Here is an 18,272-nt window from a genome sequence, read left to right as displayed (position 1 = left end):
TTGCGAAACCATTAAATTTTAAGTATGAAATCTACCCAAAGCCACGGAAAATATTAATGCATATGAATCTTTTCATATTTGTTAACTAATTTCTTATAAATGAATATTTATGTATATTGTGGGTGATGTGGTGACTGAAAAATGTTTATTGTGGCAAAAATATATATATATAAAAAGAGGAGTAGTATATTTATTTTGAATTGAATGAATACATATACAAAATTATTACAATCACTATTAATTTTGAAAAAAGGAGAAAAATAATGTGTTTGCTTTAGAAGAAAAATTTACTACAAATTATACTGATTAGGAAATGGTTGTATCAAAGCTGTAATATTTTAATGTAATAGTGAGCATAAATTTGAAACATAAAGAAGCTAAAATAACTACATCTAGTAGCTTCTAAAAGTGATGAAGTCATAAATTCCATCGAAAGAATAAACACTTCATATCTTTTTCTTCTAAAGCATACGTATTTACATTTTCTCCTCTACATATTTGTGAGATGACCTACTGCTGCATTGCATTAGAAAAATCTAATCTTTCCAAAATTCTATTACGAAATTAATCAATGAAACTCCAGAAATTTGGTGATGCGGCAGAATAGTCAATGTTGTGATGACAACGTAACTGACAACGGACTGGATTGAAAGCTTAAAAATTGTTCAATTCATTTTTGTAATCCAAAGGAATCCCTCTAAATTAGAAATGTTTTTATATGAATTTAATTTAAACTGTTCAAGCTTTCTCCGAGACATTTTCTAAACAAAAAACAGCAATTAAGATCTTTGAGCAGACATGTTGATTCGTATTTTCTAGCATAACATCCAGGCGTGTTAAACTCGGATGGCTAAAAACATACATATTCAATTTTACCACTAACTAAGATCAAGTTATGGGATATGTCAGTCAGAAAATCATTAAGTTTTAGGTGTTTTAAAGGATTTTCTATTATTTTTTGTTTAAAACGGGTTTTAAGCAAAAAAATTTTGTAATCCTTGTTTCTATTGCATTAATATAATTTTTAATTAATTGGTTCCGCTTCCTAAACATTCCATTTCTTGGCTGAGAAAAAATTAAGTTTTTTTTTGAAATTTGAAACGTTTTTGTTTTTGCTTCGGAACGCTAACTGCATGTTCTCACTCACTCTCTCACTCACACCCGCACAATTCCGCTATTTTGTCTCGGCTGAACAGAAAAACCCCATCCAGATATAAATCTGTAAAAATTTTTCTTTAGTGGAAATTAAGCAAGCTATAGCAGCAGCTTACACGTAAATATTTTCGTAAAATCGATAAAGGGTTAATTGTTGTTGCTTTTAAAATCCCATTACCGATCCTTACGCTTAGCATGGTGTTGTTTGATGTTGTAGTTGTTGATTTTAAGAGGTTTGTTTTGAGTTTTTTGATTATTTGTTGTTAACACGGCGAGAGGCGTTCTTCTCGCATTCATTAACGTTCTTTGCTTTTTGTTTGTGTTGTATGTAATACTCGATACGACAGCTAAAGGGCGACGACGACGACAACGGCGCATTTCCTCCATGCAGGGTTAATCCTGCGTTGTTAATTCAATTCATTTCTTATTAGCCTTAAATTTCGCATAGAAATTCGCAATTTGATCATGTCGTACTGGTATGGAATCTAAAATGCCCGTAAAGCTGAAGTTATTTTGATTGCGTTGCTTTTCGTGCAACGAATCTCCGGACAGATATGTAACCACATTCGATTGAAATTCGGTGGCATTCGGATCAGAATGATTGGCCACTAAATGATTACAGAATTGAGCTATTTGCAAGAAAACGGAGCCATCGCGATCTAAATTGAAAATAAGAAAACAAAAAATTAACATATAATGTGCAAATGATGGGCCTCATAGCTTACCTAGTTTCCTTGGAATCTTAATTAGAGATAAAGTCAAATTTTCATTATCCCTCTGTGCACGCATGTGACGATTTCCATGTTTGAATTCTTGTTCCAACCAACGAATAACGTTGCGCGCATTTTCACTGCGTTTCTTTAGTTCATCCAATTCATTGAAGACTTCAAGTGAAACACATACATAACGATAAATAATTTCGAATAATAATAAGACTATGTTTTACTCACCAGCATTTGGTATAAGCACGATGAATTTCCTACTTTTAACCAAGTTTTTAACAATACCATTGTATTCAGTTAAAGCTTTAGCATCTACCACCAAGAATGGTGTCATTATCATATTCATAGGGTTCTTGCGGAGCTAAAAAAGATAAAAAAATTATTCAAATGAGAACACTTTTTTAAAGAAATAAAATTAGTCTTTATAGACTGCCAAAGACAAATTGATTAAAGCAAAAATGATTTTTTTTAACAATTTTGTAGAAAAAATCACTTAAAAAATTAAAAACAGAAGGGCTTTTATCTAGAACTTCCTTCACCTAGGATTTTGATCATTTTTAGGAAAAAATGTTGAATGATAGTTCGTTCTAAATATGTTTTAGATACTATTTAAACATAAACACTTACCTCTTCTTCCAAAGTCTCTACTTCATTTTTTAGCCATAGCTTTCCCATAATTTCACATTTTTTCGACATTGCTTCAGATCGTTCCTCATCAGCACCACTGCTCGATTGAACTTTTTCACAGATAGCACTGTTAGTTGTTGTAGATGCCGAGGTACCTCCACCAGCAGTAGCTCCATTACTATTTGACTTGTCGGTATTGCGATTGCGTAAATAACCTTTTCGTGGCATACGTTTACACTCCTCTACGGTATCTTTTTCCTCATTGCTTGTATAACTCTTCCGTACAATTCCATTTTTGCGATCCGAATAACGACGTGTTCTACCTTCAGTGCGTTTTCGAGCAGCGTTTTTTGCAGTACGCCTTTCTCGTCGACGTGAGGAGGATTTTTTCTCTTCTCGTTTCTTTTTGGTATTCTCTGTAAATCTTCGGGCCTTTACACAAAAACGATAATTAAATTTCTTTTGTTTGCAAATGAAGAAGCCAAAATCGACCATTTTGAAAATTCGCAATATGCATTCCTCTTCAGTAGTTACTTTTTCACGTATAGTTGTCTCCCAATCCAGTGTAATCTGAGTTGATTGGAATATATCAAAACTTTTGAAAACGAAATCCTCCGATAAAGGTACATTGGCTCTCACATCGAAAAGATCACACAATGTTTGGCGCACGTTGGGTGTGGTGAGGAATTCTCTTTCAAAAAACACCTTTCTGGTAAATATATCAATGTTACAATAATTTAATAATTTCATTATTTTATGTATGAACTCTGGGTTTGAGTGGTAGCAACCAAAGAGAATTTCATGATTAATTCTTAACCAATCAAATAGGATTTTCAAAGCCCTAATAGTGGGTTCATTTTTAGCAAAGTCAACCACAATATTTGGATTAATTTTGGTGTATTTATTGCGATAGACCATTTTCTTAGGGGGCTCTCCGTTAGTTTTATTTGTTTCTTCGCAAGCTTTGTGATCGCTGGTAGCATTTTTCTGGGTTTCTTCGTTATCACAATTAGTGAAGTTCAAAGCAGCACTGTTGGTGTGTAGCTGTAAAATTTCGAAACTCTTTAAAAGCTCTTCCGAATCAATGTCTTGAGATGAAGTGCGCAAAGCCGACGTTGTTAAATTTTCCAACTTGTCCTGGTCTTGATCGGGATAGATAATATTTTCTTCTTCGATAACGATATCCTCATTGTCTGAGAAGTTAGGGCCAACACTCCCATTGGTATAAACACTTTCTTTCGAACCATGACGTGAATTGTTATGACATAGGTTATTATGTTTATGCTTGTTTTCAACTAAAAAGATTTTAAAAATAATTATTAGTGAACATGTGATTTGCTAGTGCTATATACCTTGTTCAAGTTCTTTTTCCGGTTCCGGTTCACCTGCGGCTTCTATATCACTGAAATCTGTATCGAAGTTAGAACTTAAATCTGTGTAATCCTCTTCATCCGTTGAAAAGTCGGTATCCATATCCGATTCAGTATCATAACAGGAACTGTCATCCGATTGAGCAATCTTTCGTCGTCGTCTCCTCAATTTCATACCCCGCTTCTTACTTTTGCACGATAGGGGAGTTTTCAAATCGCTTTCCTTGGCCTCATCCGAAGAACGTGTAGAATTTGGTTCGCCATCATTTTTAATGTCGTCTTTCATTTGTTTACTACTGTCTTGAGTTTTACATACATACTCATCATGAGATCTCTGGGAATCGCGCGAATCAGATGAAAAATCTTTCTGCGATAATTGTGTTTGTTTCTTCTCCTTTCTTTCAGCTTCACCAGTGGTAGACAGCCAATTTTTATATTCATTACGTGATTTACGAACTAGCATATCAAATTCTTCAAATTTTTTGGCATACATGATGTGAAATTGTTCATTTTCAGCTGTTTTTGCCAATATTGTTTGCTCTAAGCTAACAATGCAAGCATCCATTAAGTCTGAGCATACAGCTACTAAGAAAGCATTCAGGGAATAGACTTTCTGAGAGTTTATCATCTTGAGTTTGGACAAACAGAAAAACAATATCGATACAATTTTGAATATACTAGAATCGTTCACGTTAAAAGTTTTCGAGCATAAGATTTTACGCAGATCTACCAGCACACAATGGCACAATGAGTTGAAGTCGGGCACCTCTTTGTCGAAAAAGAATATGTCCACAATCAAATAAAACCGGGCATAAAAATCTTGCAAACTAAATTCTATCTTATCGGGATCCATTTTGGTCAAATAATCAGCATGGACGGAAAAAAGTTTGCAGACATTGTTCTCGCTCAATTCAAACGGTATCAAGCTAACCAAAGAATATAGGTAATGGTATATTGAGTCCAGATCATAATTTTGGCCGTAGTACAAAGTTCCCAATTGATTTTGGGCCATCCCAATAGCTGGATTTAGTTTAAAAGCTTCGAAATAGTATTTGGCAGCCAATTGCTTGTTGATGTTTAATTTTGTATTAATTCTGAAATCCAAAAAGTAACGATGAAGATCGCCTAAGCTTAAGAGAGATGAGTGGATGGTGTCTAAAGCAAACGATACAGCATCTAGGCTTTTATCCACAGCGTAATTGTTAATGTCATCAACATCCAACCAAGTATCTCCTTTGTTCTGCTTTTCTTTCTCTTTTAGTTCTTTGAGATAGGTGTCACTTATAATGGTAAAATCTATTAAATATTTAAGGTCTAAATCATATATCTCCTCCATTTTAGCGGCAATTCGTTTGTAATTGAGAATACCGGCACATAAGAATCGCTCAATTTTTTGTATACTTTCCTCAGCGCCAGGTTGACTTGTATCCTTCAATTCTTTGCCCCAGTTTTTCTTGACGTAAGCTATGAATTCGTAATAGCCTTTTCGCCACATAATCTCACGAGCTCGTTTACCGACGGATTGATAATCCTTAAAAATGATTTGTATACAGAGCTGAACAATCTGAGCTCGTTTTTGTTCCAAATCATTTTGAAATAATTGGGAAATTCCAGATATATGTTTCTTCTCATCGTCTAATTGTTTTACTACAATATAAAGTTGCCTTAAAAAAAAAAACAAGTTACATGAGATAGTTGGTTAAACCAATTGTAAAATTCTTGGGTTGGTTGATACAGAATCATAAATAGATATGACCGCCAACCTATTTTTATAAACAAACACATGCGGCGAAGCTTTAAATATAACTACAATGCTGACAACCCCGAATTTTTTTATTATTGGATTAGTCTGAACCAGAAGCCCTAATAATCTGACCACATATATAAAAAAATCTATAAATTTTTTTTTGTTAAAATATTCCAGCAAGCATATTGGCAAGCGTTTTGTAAATTTTGATTGCACCAAGCTTGCATAAATAAGAGTTTATGCTATTTGTTTGCAAATACAAGTGTTTTGCAAACATTGTTTACAGTTTGCTTGTAAATGCAATTGTTTTATAAAATTAAACAAAACTTATCATTGAAAATTTTGCCAAAAAGTTGTGTAAATAAATTGTGTCAAATTAATTATTAAAAGGTGAGTTTCTATTAATTTAATGCCTACAGAAAAAAAATTAATTTTCAAACTTATTTCCATATTCAGATATGAATCTGGTAACGAATTTGTAATTCAAGGACTAAGGATACAAGACTTGCATAATTTATTCTATAAGCCGCTTCAATTATCCAATTTTAATATTTACCAAGCCGAAAATCTTAGTTTAAACGAATCACCAGATCACCATGCGCTTGACGATATAACATAAACAGTTCTACACCAGATCGTCTTACATATTTGTGCCACTCATACCAGATCATGTCGCAGAACAATTTGAATTACATCGTCGACCCCATTAATGATGCTGTTGCATCCCCATAAACTGCTTATGTGACGCATCCAAGTCCAACCACAACAAATACTTCTTTGGATAGTGCGTATTGGTAAGGTACTTATTTAACTTATATTTTATTTATTTTTTTTTCTTATTTCTTTAATATTTTTTCGGCAGCAATTCAATCATTAATCAGCGCCACTTGTCAAACTGCTATTGAAAAGGTGGAGGAAAAAAACTAATATTGCTGCGAATAACAGAAAATCTTGAGTGGATGCGAAGTTCCTTTTTTTAAATTTAATTTTATATTTTTATACTAATAAAAAATAACATTAAATATGTTTTTTAGTTAATCAATAAAAAAAAACAGATTCGAAACAATAAAAATGTTTTAAAGGCTTACTAATTTCATTAAAAAACCGTGTTTGTTAAGCATTTGCAAAACGTGTATTTTAACCATGTAAAGGGTGATTCTTTTGAGGTTAGGATTTTCATGCATTAGTATTTGACAGATCACGTGGGATTTCAGACATGGTGTCAAAGAGAAAGATGCTCAGTATGCTTTGACATTTCATCATGAATAGACTTACGATCTGCCACAACGTCGAATTTTCAGTGAATGGGCCCTAGAAAAGTTGGCAGAAAATCCGCTTTTTTATCGACAAATTTTGTTCAGCGATGAGGCTCATTTCTGGTTGAATGGCTACGTAAATAAGCAAAATTGCCGCATTTGGAGTGAAGAACAACCAGAAGCCGTTCAAGAACTGCCCATGCATCCCGAAAAATGCACTGTTTGGTGTGGTTTGTACGCTGGTGGAATCATTGGACCGTATTTTTTCAAAGATGCTGTTGGACGCAACGTTACGGTGAATGGCGATCGCTATCGTTCGATGCTAACAAACTTTTTGTTGCCAAAAATGGAAGAACTGAACTTGGTTGACATGTGGTTTCAACAAGATGGCGCTACATGCCACACAGCTCGCGATTCTATGGCCATTTTGAGGGAAAACTTCGGAGAACAATTCATCTCAAGAAATGGACCGGTAAGTTGGCCACCAAGATCATGCGATTTGACGCCTTTAGACTATTTTTTGTGGGGCTACGTCAAGTCTAAAGTCTACAGAAATAAGCCAGCAACTATTCCAGCTTTGGAAGACAACATTTCCGAAGAAATTCGGGCTATTCCGGCCGAAATGCTCGAAAAAGTTGCCCAAAATTGGACTTTCCGAATGGACCACCTAAGACGCAGCCGCGGTCAACATTTAAATGAAATTATCTTCAAAAAGTAAATGTCATGGACCAATCTAACGTTTCAAATAAAGAACCGATGAGATTTTGCAAATTTTAAGTGTCACAGAAAAGTTTCATAAGTGTTTCACTTACATTGGAACGCTTACAAAACGCTTATAACCATATGTAAATGCTTGCTGGGATTTGATAGAAATAAAAAATCATCGCCTTATAAAAATCAACAAACATTTTGGCTCGTGTAGAAGCAATAACATCAAGATAGGATTATTTGATACTGTTTAGTTAAACATTTATTGTTGATTTTATTAAAAGTAGAGATATACATTAAGAATATTAGGAAGATAACTGTTTGTATAACACAGTATAATACTTGAAATAAATATAAAAAAACCCCATGCTTGATTTAAAGTATGGCAAATACGAATTAAATTGCGAGCTAGATTTTGGACACAAAAATACATGGAGTTATACAGGCAGACGGACATCCGAAATAGACTCAGAATTTCATTCCGATACAATTCGTGTAATAAAAGATTGTTCCTTCTGGAAGTTACATACCAATGCACAAATGCGAAGGCAAATCAATAATACTAACACTTCTAAAAATTTCATTTGGAAGACATTAAATCGCCAAGTTGATATCAATATTACTACAGTATAGTGATTAATTTCAAAATAGAAATGAAAGGGCAAAAACCGATGCTAGTCAAACTCATCATTTTAATACTATACAGCATCACATGAGTATGTGTATCCATTGATGATGTTGACAAGTCTGACACCTTTTAGCATCAAGCAGCAAAGCCAATTACTATACTTACAAAACATGTTTTGCAATCGTCTTTTAAACGCTTATAAATTAAGGTCCTTCTCGATTATAAAATGCTTACTTTGATGTCTTTTGTGTCACAGCAAAGGTTTCATAAGTTTTTCACTTACATTTGAACGCTTATAATCATATGTAAATGCTTGCTGGGATTTGATAGAAATAAAAAAATCATCGCTTTATACAAATCAACAAACATTTTGGCTCGTGTAGAAGCAATAACATCAAGATATGATTATTTGATACTGTTTAGTTAGATAGTTGATTGGTGTGATCAATGGAATCGAAATATTTAGTTCAGAGGCTGTCATTTGCAGAATAAAGCTCCAAAAATGTAATGATAAAACGCAAAATTTTGAAACTAGAGTTAAATATATAAAATTTTTAGTTAGCATAATCTTCAAAAGGCATGTATTTGAAAGAAATCAATTTTTTTACTTTTTTATCTCAAAAATATGCTTGCTGAGAAGAAATTTCCGTTGAATTAAAAGTTATCTCGAAATGGAAGTTGTTTAATTAATACGGATAACTTTTCATTGTCTGTCAATAATTTCTAATAATTTTTGTTTATAAAAATAAAAAGTGACAATGGGAACTTACTGGTAAATCTTTTTCACTTCAGCATTAACATCAGTTTGTGAAACATGTGTTGTGTCTCCAGTGCGTTTCAGTTTGTTATTTTTGCCGTTACTTCCGCCACGACTCCCACTACTAATACCTCCAATACTATCTCCGGAGGCATTGGAGCCTCCGGAACTCAGAACTGTGTCCATATCACAAGATTAAGAAAACCTGAAATAAACAGAAAATACATATTAAATACAAATTAAGTAATAAACTAGAGCATAATTAAAATAAGGTCTAGACAAAGCAAAGGTTTTTCTAACAATTCTTTCCTATTCGGTTATTAACTGTAAAGTATTGTGAACATTTCCTAAAATTAAGCGTGGAATCTTTCCTTTGGTAGGCCACTGTTAATGTTCAGACTCATACTGTATATCGCATACTTACTTCATGCGATTGGAAAATATCTTATCAAAACAACGAATCATTGTCGCTCAAGAGAAATAACAGTAAAATGGCTTAATATATCCGCATAAATCATCTGATTATGTACATAACAATCAGAACCGATTTGGTTGATATTTCGTATGTTTAAAGCCATGCTCCCCCATCTCATACGAAAGTTTTAATTAGTGTTGATTTTTTCCTTCTATTTCTAAAGACAACTTAATGGTTTGCTGTCGAGTAGGAGACGAATATATACAATATAAAGTAAAAACATTTGTTAAATTCGAAAGATGAATTTATATTCATATAAACAAAACATTCAAAACCATAAAATTCCAAATTAATTCGAATTCGATTGGCTGTTTTTCTTTCGAAAGGTTTTAAGTACGATTTACAGGAACAGGGCATAAGACTTCGTGGAGGATAACCTTGTACCAAATTTTAATTATATTTGAAATTAAATACAGGTAATATGGACATTTTTGAAAAAATTGGGTAATGTACATGAGACAAAAATAGGTGTATATTTGTTGTTCTTCAATAAAGACCCACATTTTTGCAAATATAAAAAGCGTTTTTGGGTCCTAATTAATTCAACGGCATGTGCAGTAAGAAATGTGAAAATTTAAGGCAGTAAAAATGTGGACCTGATAAATGATAATACATATTTGTAGAACTTGTTTGGAGCAGAAGAAAAAATCCTACTATTTTATATGCAGCATCCGTCATTATCACTTAGAAGAAACAATATACTGAGTTGCTTTTCATTTCTGGCTATTATCGATTTTTGTTAACAACCTTGATGCAATGGTTATTAGGATAGAATTTACGCACGTATTTTATCTAAACGGACTGACCAGTCTAAGTGAGCCTAAAATAAAGAGCTCTCAATAACTCTAACCTAATCTACAACTGATTTTCGAGACTGTAGGCTAAAGAATATACTCGCCTTCATCAAGGATTATGGGTGAAGATTTATGAAACTTTTTCTTTCGAAATATAGGTGTATATAGGGGATATATACCTAGAAATGGATGCATGAAAATGACTGAATATAATGAATAATAATTCAGTCATTTTAATGAATATAAGGAAGCAGTAAATTGGCTAAATATAAGACAACGTTTAGAAATTAATACTTTGGTCTTTATACAAAAAATGAAAATGGGAAATGTGCCAGGGTACTTAACTGAACAACTACAAATGGTAGGAGATTTTCAATCACATGGACTAAGAAATGCAGAAAACTACAGAATCTAACGATCAACGAGTGCGGGGCAAAAATGTCTTTTTTACAAAGGGTTACAAATCTACAACAGATTACCAAAGTATATGAAATGTGAAGAAAATAATATTGAATTATTGTTGATGTTTTAAAAGTAGAGATATACATTAAGAATATTAGGAAGATAACGGTTTGTATAACATAGTATAATACTTTAAATAAATATAAAAAACCATGCATGATTTAAAGTATGGCAAATACGAATTAAATTGCGAGCTAAATTTTGGACACAAATATACATAGTGTTATACAGGCAGACGGACATCCGAAATAGACTCAGAATAATCATTCCGATACAATTCGTGTAACAAAAGACTGTTCCTTCTGGAAGTTACATACCAATGCACAAATGCGACGGCAAAGAAATAATAATCATAATACATCTAAAAATTTCATTTGGAAGACATTAAATCGCCAAGTTGATATCAATATTACTACAGAAATGAAAGGACAAAAACCGATGCTAGTCAAACCCATAATTTTAATACCATACAGCATCACATGAGTATGTGTATCCATTGATGATGTTGACAAGTCTGACACCTTTTAGCGTCAAGCAGCAAAGCCAGTTGAGATGCTCTTATTTTTGGGAAATAAAATTTCAAAATAATGGAATACGAACTTGCAGTTTATAAAAACTTTAACAATATAAATATTTCATATATTCTTTCACCAACACTACCTTCGTACCCGAAGTAGGCATTTCACATATGCTTGTAGTGAGTTTAAAGTACTTAAACATCAAGAAACGACAAACCTAATATTTCATTGTACAAATAATGGATCTTGGCATAATTGCAGTCCTTTTTTCTCGCATATTGTACATACGACCTCTAGAATTGAATGGTAATTACGAGAGTTTTCTCGGCATTTCCTACCGTTGCTTTTCAGTTGAATAATCAATACTTAAAATAACATTCACATTGTTTTTGGCTAGGCTTTCTGACCAGTTTTTAATGCTCATGTATGTATGTGTGTCAAATATTTTGCAATATACATTTAACACGTATATATGATGATTTTCTTCTTTTACACAAACAATATCACACTCAAATGATTCGCGAACGTATGGAACTACTTACCTTTACGAATATGTATATCCTGCTTTATTACTTTTTTCGTTATATGCGTTAGTTCTCAACCAAAATTATCTTTTCAGAATGTTTTGTGAAAAAAATCCAGCTGCCTTTTTTAATTGCGTCTGCTTTTCAGGGAATTTTGTGATGGTATAAAATCGATTTGCTTATGATTGGATCGATAACGGAGGGACACAGTTGTATTTGTCAATTAACATCTATTCCAATTTTTGGCGGAAATACATTCTATTTCTTGAAATGATGCCAGGTAGTTACCCACTTTCACAGTACAGGTAGCGAACTGTAAGTAATGCACTTTAGAGACTATCAGTTATTCTGGACGACAGTGCTCGTGTCGAACATATCCCATATATTGTGCACATTATAAGTTAAGTCCGAAGGCATAATCGATACTGCTGCATGTTTATGGGATCGATAACACATTTACCGATTATTTAGTCATCGCCGATAAGTCGTATCGATCCGACACACTGTAAGATTCTTTACAAACACCGACATTCCGTCCGGAATAACTGATAATCTGTAAAGCTTATAACACGTCGGAAAGGCGCCATCATTATTGAGAAGTTGTACCACGGCAAGTTACTATAAAAAAGCATCGCATGTGTGCAATTACTAGGTGTCTTTTTAGATAAATTTAGAACGACACCAATAACAGCTCCTTCAAACTATTACAAAAAGTGAATTTTAAGATAGTTGTAAAAAATCATTGTTGTCAAGTAAAATACGATTTTTTGATGCTTATTAATTTGAATAAAAATTTATAAATTATTCCAGGTATAACATTTATACGAATAAAAAAACATTGAACATAGTGCTTTAAAAAAGAATTATGTTGATTTATAAGTTGCAATTCTGCTATATTCGGCTGATGCTCAAGCGTCTATCAGTGTTTATTCTTAATGGAGGCAGCGTGTCTGGAAAAATATCTGAAAACTATCACTTTACTAATTTTGGAAATTTGCAAATTGTTCACCAATATACCTTTCACAATTTTAAGGCCGGTACTATGTTCATTCTTGCGAAAATTTTTTATGGAAACCATTATTTCGCACATAGAAAGCGGCGTTTTTTTAGGTAGCTTGGAGCGCTATTTTACAGGGAGCGATATTGGATTAAGTTGGTGGTGTTGCTTGTTTTTACAAAATAACATTTTATTTTTCCTTGGGCAATTGATCTGCTATTCCTTTGATCCTTTGTATAGTTTCGGAACAAAAATATGGTCCGTGTTTGATTTATAAACCCGCACAAATAGTTTTTAATAAACAAATTATTTCTTAATTCACATTGCAAATGGCGCCGTGCTATAAACGTCAGTTTTTCAACACGAAAAAACAAAGTATCACAAATGGAAAAAATTTCGCAAATTTTTCGCATATTTTGGTTTTGTATGGAGTTTCAACGCGAAAACCGAACAGAGTACCGGCCTTTAAGCGTAATAACTTTATTTTCAGCCCTTCATTTTCCTTTTTAAGGTAAGTACTATGTTCGCTTTTCGAGTTGAAATTTTCGCGGTTACTTTATTAAAACAGTTCAATATGAAGCAGACAAATTAACTCAATTGATGCGAAGTTTCTCGTTCCCCTAGATTTCGGCAAGACTTTACAGGACTATTTTGGTTTTAGTTTATAATTTTGATTATTTCAGGAAAAGTAATCGCGAAAATAAAGTGATTTTCAACTCGAAAACCGAACATAGTACCCACCTTTATTTAAATAAAATATAAAAAGCTAGTTGCGCTTGGCGTTTCACAAAATATAAAATGGCTCTTGTAAGAATAGGGCTGTTTTCTTTTTGCACTGGATGCAACATTTGTATGGGCTATCCAGAACATCGTTGCACTGGTATTCTATCCAGAACATCTCATCAGTGTAAGTCGCGCCGATGTTGCCAGATTGTATTTGGATAAAGTGACGCTTCTTCGATTCACAATAGCAATTTATTGTGACTATTTTATCGAAAAACATGTAATTCAAAGTGATACAGTGTCATAAATAATCGCAGCATTAAATATTTATTACTAATTGGAGCATTTCATACATTAAAAATGCAAGATTTCACTTCTTTTCTGTGATTGTTTTTAAACAGCTGATGACAGTGTTGCATATTTTTGGAGATGTCCTGGATAAACGAGTACTCTGTTTTCTTTTAGTTCTTAACGGCTTAGCATATCCAGTGCTAAAAGAAAACAGCCCTAATAGTGATGGCAAAATACTCATTTACGAGTCTATGATAGCGATGAGGATGAAATGGAACTTTGAAATGCTGGCAGGGGTCAAGTAAACAAGATTGTTTAGATGATTATTAATTTGTTTAAAAATATATAAAGTCTTCCACGTATTTATACGACTAAAATTACATTTAATGCGCTTTACAGACTATCAGGACGGAATGTCGGTGTTTGTAAAGAATCTTACAGTGTGTCGGATCGATACGACTTGTCGGCGATGACTAAATAATCGGTAAATGTGTTATCGATTCCATAAACATGCAGCAGTATCGATTATGCCTTCGGACTTAACTTATAATGTGCACAATATATGGGATATCATGGCTGAATGAGGAGGTTGAATCACGATAACAAAAACAACAAATTTCAATATGTTGTTTACAATTTTAAGAAGTCAAAATCAGCTGATAAAAGAATCGTATGGCATTGGTAAAAGTGGCACTAATTTATTCTTTCAATTGTCCTGAAAAAATAATTAAAATCCAGAGAAAAATAAAGGTTCAAATTTAATTGCATCACTTATGAGTGATTGTGAAGTGGATAATTCATCCGAGGAACGCCGATATGAGACAAATAAGACTATAATACCCACCAAAGTTAAGAATGGAAGTCAGTCAAATGGATCTTCGCCATCTATTAACAAAAACAGTTTATGATGCAGTTTAAAAACTGATGTGCGTGGTATTTTGAGTCTGGAATATGTTATCAAGATACTCAAGTCATCTTTGAACAATTCTCCAGCTATGAATGCGCGATTTTGTTTGAGATGCATTGCTATGCAGTGTCATTTGGAGAGCTGCAATCACCATGAACATATGATTTTGACATCTTAAAATTTTGTTGAAATAAAAAAATTGTAATCATATGGGCCCATGATTTAACCTTCTTGTTCAGCCATGTGGGATATGTTCGAGAAGAGCACTGTCGTCCGGAATAACTGATAGTCTGTAAAGCGCATAACATAGTGCTTTGTATTAATAAATGATGTTGAGTTATAACCCTGCCAGCATTTCAAAGTTCCATTTCATCTTCATCGTTAGCACAGGCTCGTAAGTGACACTGCGACAATCACCAACTGTGATGGGGAAAGCATATCAAAAAGTACGAAATGTACATTAAAGTATTTCACCATCACTATTGTTACAAGAGCAATTTTATAATTAGTGAAATACCTAGCGCACCCTGCCAACATTTTTTGAATTTGACGGCGCTTCTGAGAATCTCCACCACGTCGAATACAATCATATGCGACATCCAAAACTCGTCGGAAAAGCGCCGTCACTATTGAGAAGTTGTACCACGCCAAGTTACTACAAAAAGGTATCGCATGAGTGCAATTATTAGGTACCCTTCTGGGTACATTTACTAATGCACAAAAAATATGTTAACTCTGATGTGGTAGTCGTATAAATGTTATATTTATGAGAATTTATAAATGTTTAATAAAATTAATAAACATTTAAAAAATCGTGTTTTACTTGACCACAATGTTTCTTTGACAACTATCTTAAAATGAACCTTTTCTGATTGTTTGAAGGGGCTCTTATTGGCGTCGTTCTAAATTTATTAAAAAAGGCACCTTATAATTGCACTCATGCGATACTTTTTTGTGGTAACATGGCCAGCGTTGCCACTACGAAATTTTATTTTGGACCAAAATTTTTCCAAAATTCCCTCCAGCGGACCAAATTTTGAAGAAACATGCTTTAAAAAATAATTTATTGTTGTACATAGTGCTTTTATTAAAAAAGTATAGTAAATCAGAAAGGACCGATATGATTTAGTGTTTGACATCAAAACATCGACTTTTCAACTTCAAAAGGTTCAATTTTGAAGTCAATTTTAGTTGACATCAACGCGAATTTTTATTCGATTTTCTGTGATTGAAATGGTATATAATCCCACACTGAAAAAAAGCTTTCACGGCTCCAATGATTTTGTCTTTACGCTAATGATTTTGGTATTGATACCGAGCTACACTCAAAAAAAAGTGGATTCTCTATTTCACTAAAGCCAATTTAACATTAGTTAAATTAACTAAAAAACAGGACAAAATTATACACAAGTTAAGCATTAAGATTTACTAAATTCGTATTTCTCACAGCACAGTTCATTATTTATTTTTATTTCTTTAAATTTGAAAATTTTACTACAAATGCGTCTATCATGAACTTCCTATGTCACTAAAGACATTCTTCCAATTTTAAACTCCAATTTTTTCCTTCAAACTACAAAATTTTCTTTAACAAATGAAAAAAATAATTATGTCTAATAAATTTTCTTGAATTTGTCGAAAAATATTTACTTATTTTTATGATATTGGCGTGATGCCAGCGTTTGTAATACTGTTTAGTTAAAATTTTCTAAAAATTGTAAAAATTTTCTAAAATCAACCAAATGTTTTCTTCCTGGTGGGTTCACTTTTTTTCAGAAGCAGAGAATTGAAGTGAGGACACATTTACGTCCCAATTCTCTTTTACTACAAGTGAAAATTATTTTATGTTTCAAGTAAAAAACGACTTTAAAATAAAGGCCGGTACTATGTTCATTCTTGCGAAAAAATTTTATAGAAACCATTATTTCGCACATAGAAAGCGGTGTTTATTTAGGTAACAGAGAGCGCTATTTAACAGGGAGCGATATTGAATTAAGTTGGTGCTTGCTGCTTGCAATTACAAAATTAACATTTTATTTTTCCTTGGGCAATTAATCTGCTACTCCTTTGATCCTTTGTATATTTTCGGAACAAAAATATGATCCGTGTTTGTGTTATAAACCTATAAAAATAGTTTTAATAATTAAATTATTTCTTAATTCACATTGCAAATGGCGCCATGCTATAAACGTCAGTTTTTCAATTCGAAAAACAAAGTACCACAAATGGAAAACATTTCGCTAGTTTTTCGCATTTTTTGGTTTTGTATGGAGTTTCAACGCGAAAACCGAACAGAGTACCGGCCTTAATGTGTTAAAAAAAATCTCCCATTTTTAAACGCTTCCCAATAAACACAGGATGAGCGTTTTTCAAATGCAACAACTTTTCAGTTTGAGGGTAAATATAATTTTCAACATAAATTCAACTTGACTTGAAATAGCTCATCTTCAATACATCTTCAAATTGTTTGCGAATTACTTCCAATTTGCCAAAATGTTGACGAAATCTTTGAAAAGGTGTTGAAGATAATATGAGAAAACTTTGACAAAACACTACCCTAAAATGCAACGAAAAAAACATGTGGTTTTCAATACTTATTTGTGCAACGAAGTTCGTGGTCAAGTGCAAGAAATAAAAAAAAATGGAAAATTTTAGACAAATAACCAAATAGTTTATAAAAATGGGTAAGTGAAAATAAAAAATGAAATAAAACTTTAAGGAAGTCACTAAATGTATATCTCTTTGCAGAAAACTAAAATTACGTTCTTGAAAACATTAAAAAGCTGACCGGTGAAAAAATGGTGGACAATTAACTGGAACTGCTTCAAATAGTTTATAATAATTGGTACGTCAATATGAAAAATTAAATCAACACTTTAGAGAAGTCACTAAATCTAAATCTCTTTGCAGAAAACTAAAATCTTTGGATGCTACATTCTTGCAAACATCATTAAGAAGCTGACCAATTAAAAACGACAAGAACAAGTTTCCAGAAACATTATAAGTGCAACCAATTAAAATTGTTAAAAACAACAAATTGTTGAAATCAACAACTTCTGGATGAAAATGTGCATCACATCGTCAGTTTAATTCATATGCTATTATCAGTTTAAAATGGATATTTTGTGAATTCCTTCTGCTGGAAATCAATTCTAACACGCGGTCCAGTACGTTCCTAATTTTAAATTACACGCATGTTAATAAATTTTAATGCTGTTTTATGACACCAAAAGGAAGGAAAACGAATTATCAATGCAGAAGTGTTTACTAATAATGTTTAAGATATTTAAAGTTTTGTTGTTTGTTTTTATTTTGTTCTTATTTGTTGATATGTTTAATAAGATTATTATTTATCAATTGGTATTGTAGTGTAGTGTATTATTATATATTATTATATATTTTATTTTGATGAAAATGAATAAATTATACAAAATTCATAGAATTTTGGCTTTGACTTTCGATTTGAAGTGGGGATATCATTCATACAAATTTAGGTTGAAAAGTATTTGCAACGATGTTAATTTTGAATTTGACTCGCATCGAAAATTGTTTGACAAATTATTGAGTAGCGATGCATTTCAATTTGAGGATAACACTTGAGATATTATTGC

The 18,272-nt window shown here is 32.6% G+C and overlaps 1 protein-coding gene and 1 long non-coding RNA gene across 3 annotated transcripts; one reads left to right on the top strand and one right to left on the bottom strand.

Annotated features, from left to right (window-relative positions):
• Positions 1 to 925: 925 nt before the first annotated feature.
• Smg5 (Smg5 nonsense mediated mRNA decay factor) lies at positions 926 to 11,919 on the bottom strand. Of its 2 annotated transcripts, XR_012719171.1 has the most exons (8): positions 11,762 to 11,919; positions 8,984 to 9,175; positions 3,857 to 5,538; positions 2,505 to 3,799; positions 2,106 to 2,238; positions 1,881 to 2,039; positions 1,272 to 1,814; positions 926 to 1,219 (listed from the first exon to the last, which is right to left on the bottom strand). XR_012719171.1 is itself a non-coding variant. In XM_075294347.1 (7 exons), the coding sequence occupies exons 2-7, from the start codon at positions 9,154 to 9,156 to the stop codon at positions 1,573 to 1,575; spliced, it is 3,684 nt and encodes a 1,227-aa protein (XP_075150462.1). In that variant the 5' UTR covers positions 9,157 to 9,175; positions 11,762 to 11,919; the 3' UTR covers positions 926 to 1,572. The 2 variants fall into 2 exon arrangements, 1 of the variants encoding a protein (XP_075150462.1); XM_075294347.1 differs by having other exon boundaries at positions 926 to 1,814.
• A 5,105-nt stretch (positions 11,920 to 17,024) lies between these two features.
• LOC142227568 (uncharacterized) lies at positions 17,025 to 17,998 on the top strand. Its single transcript, XR_012719907.1, has 3 exons — positions 17,025 to 17,345; positions 17,410 to 17,506; positions 17,572 to 17,998. It is a non-coding gene; the product is annotated as an uncharacterized LOC142227568 (long non-coding RNA).
• Positions 17,999 to 18,272: the final 274 nt, after the last annotated feature.

This window comes from Haematobia irritans, chromosome 2 (assembly GCF_050003625.1).
Source record: "Haematobia irritans isolate KBUSLIRL chromosome 2, ASM5000362v1, whole genome shotgun sequence".
Classification (NCBI taxonomy): Eukaryota; Metazoa; Arthropoda; class Insecta; order Diptera; family Muscidae; genus Haematobia; species Haematobia irritans.
This window is presented reverse-complemented; position numbering and strand designations above follow the sequence as displayed.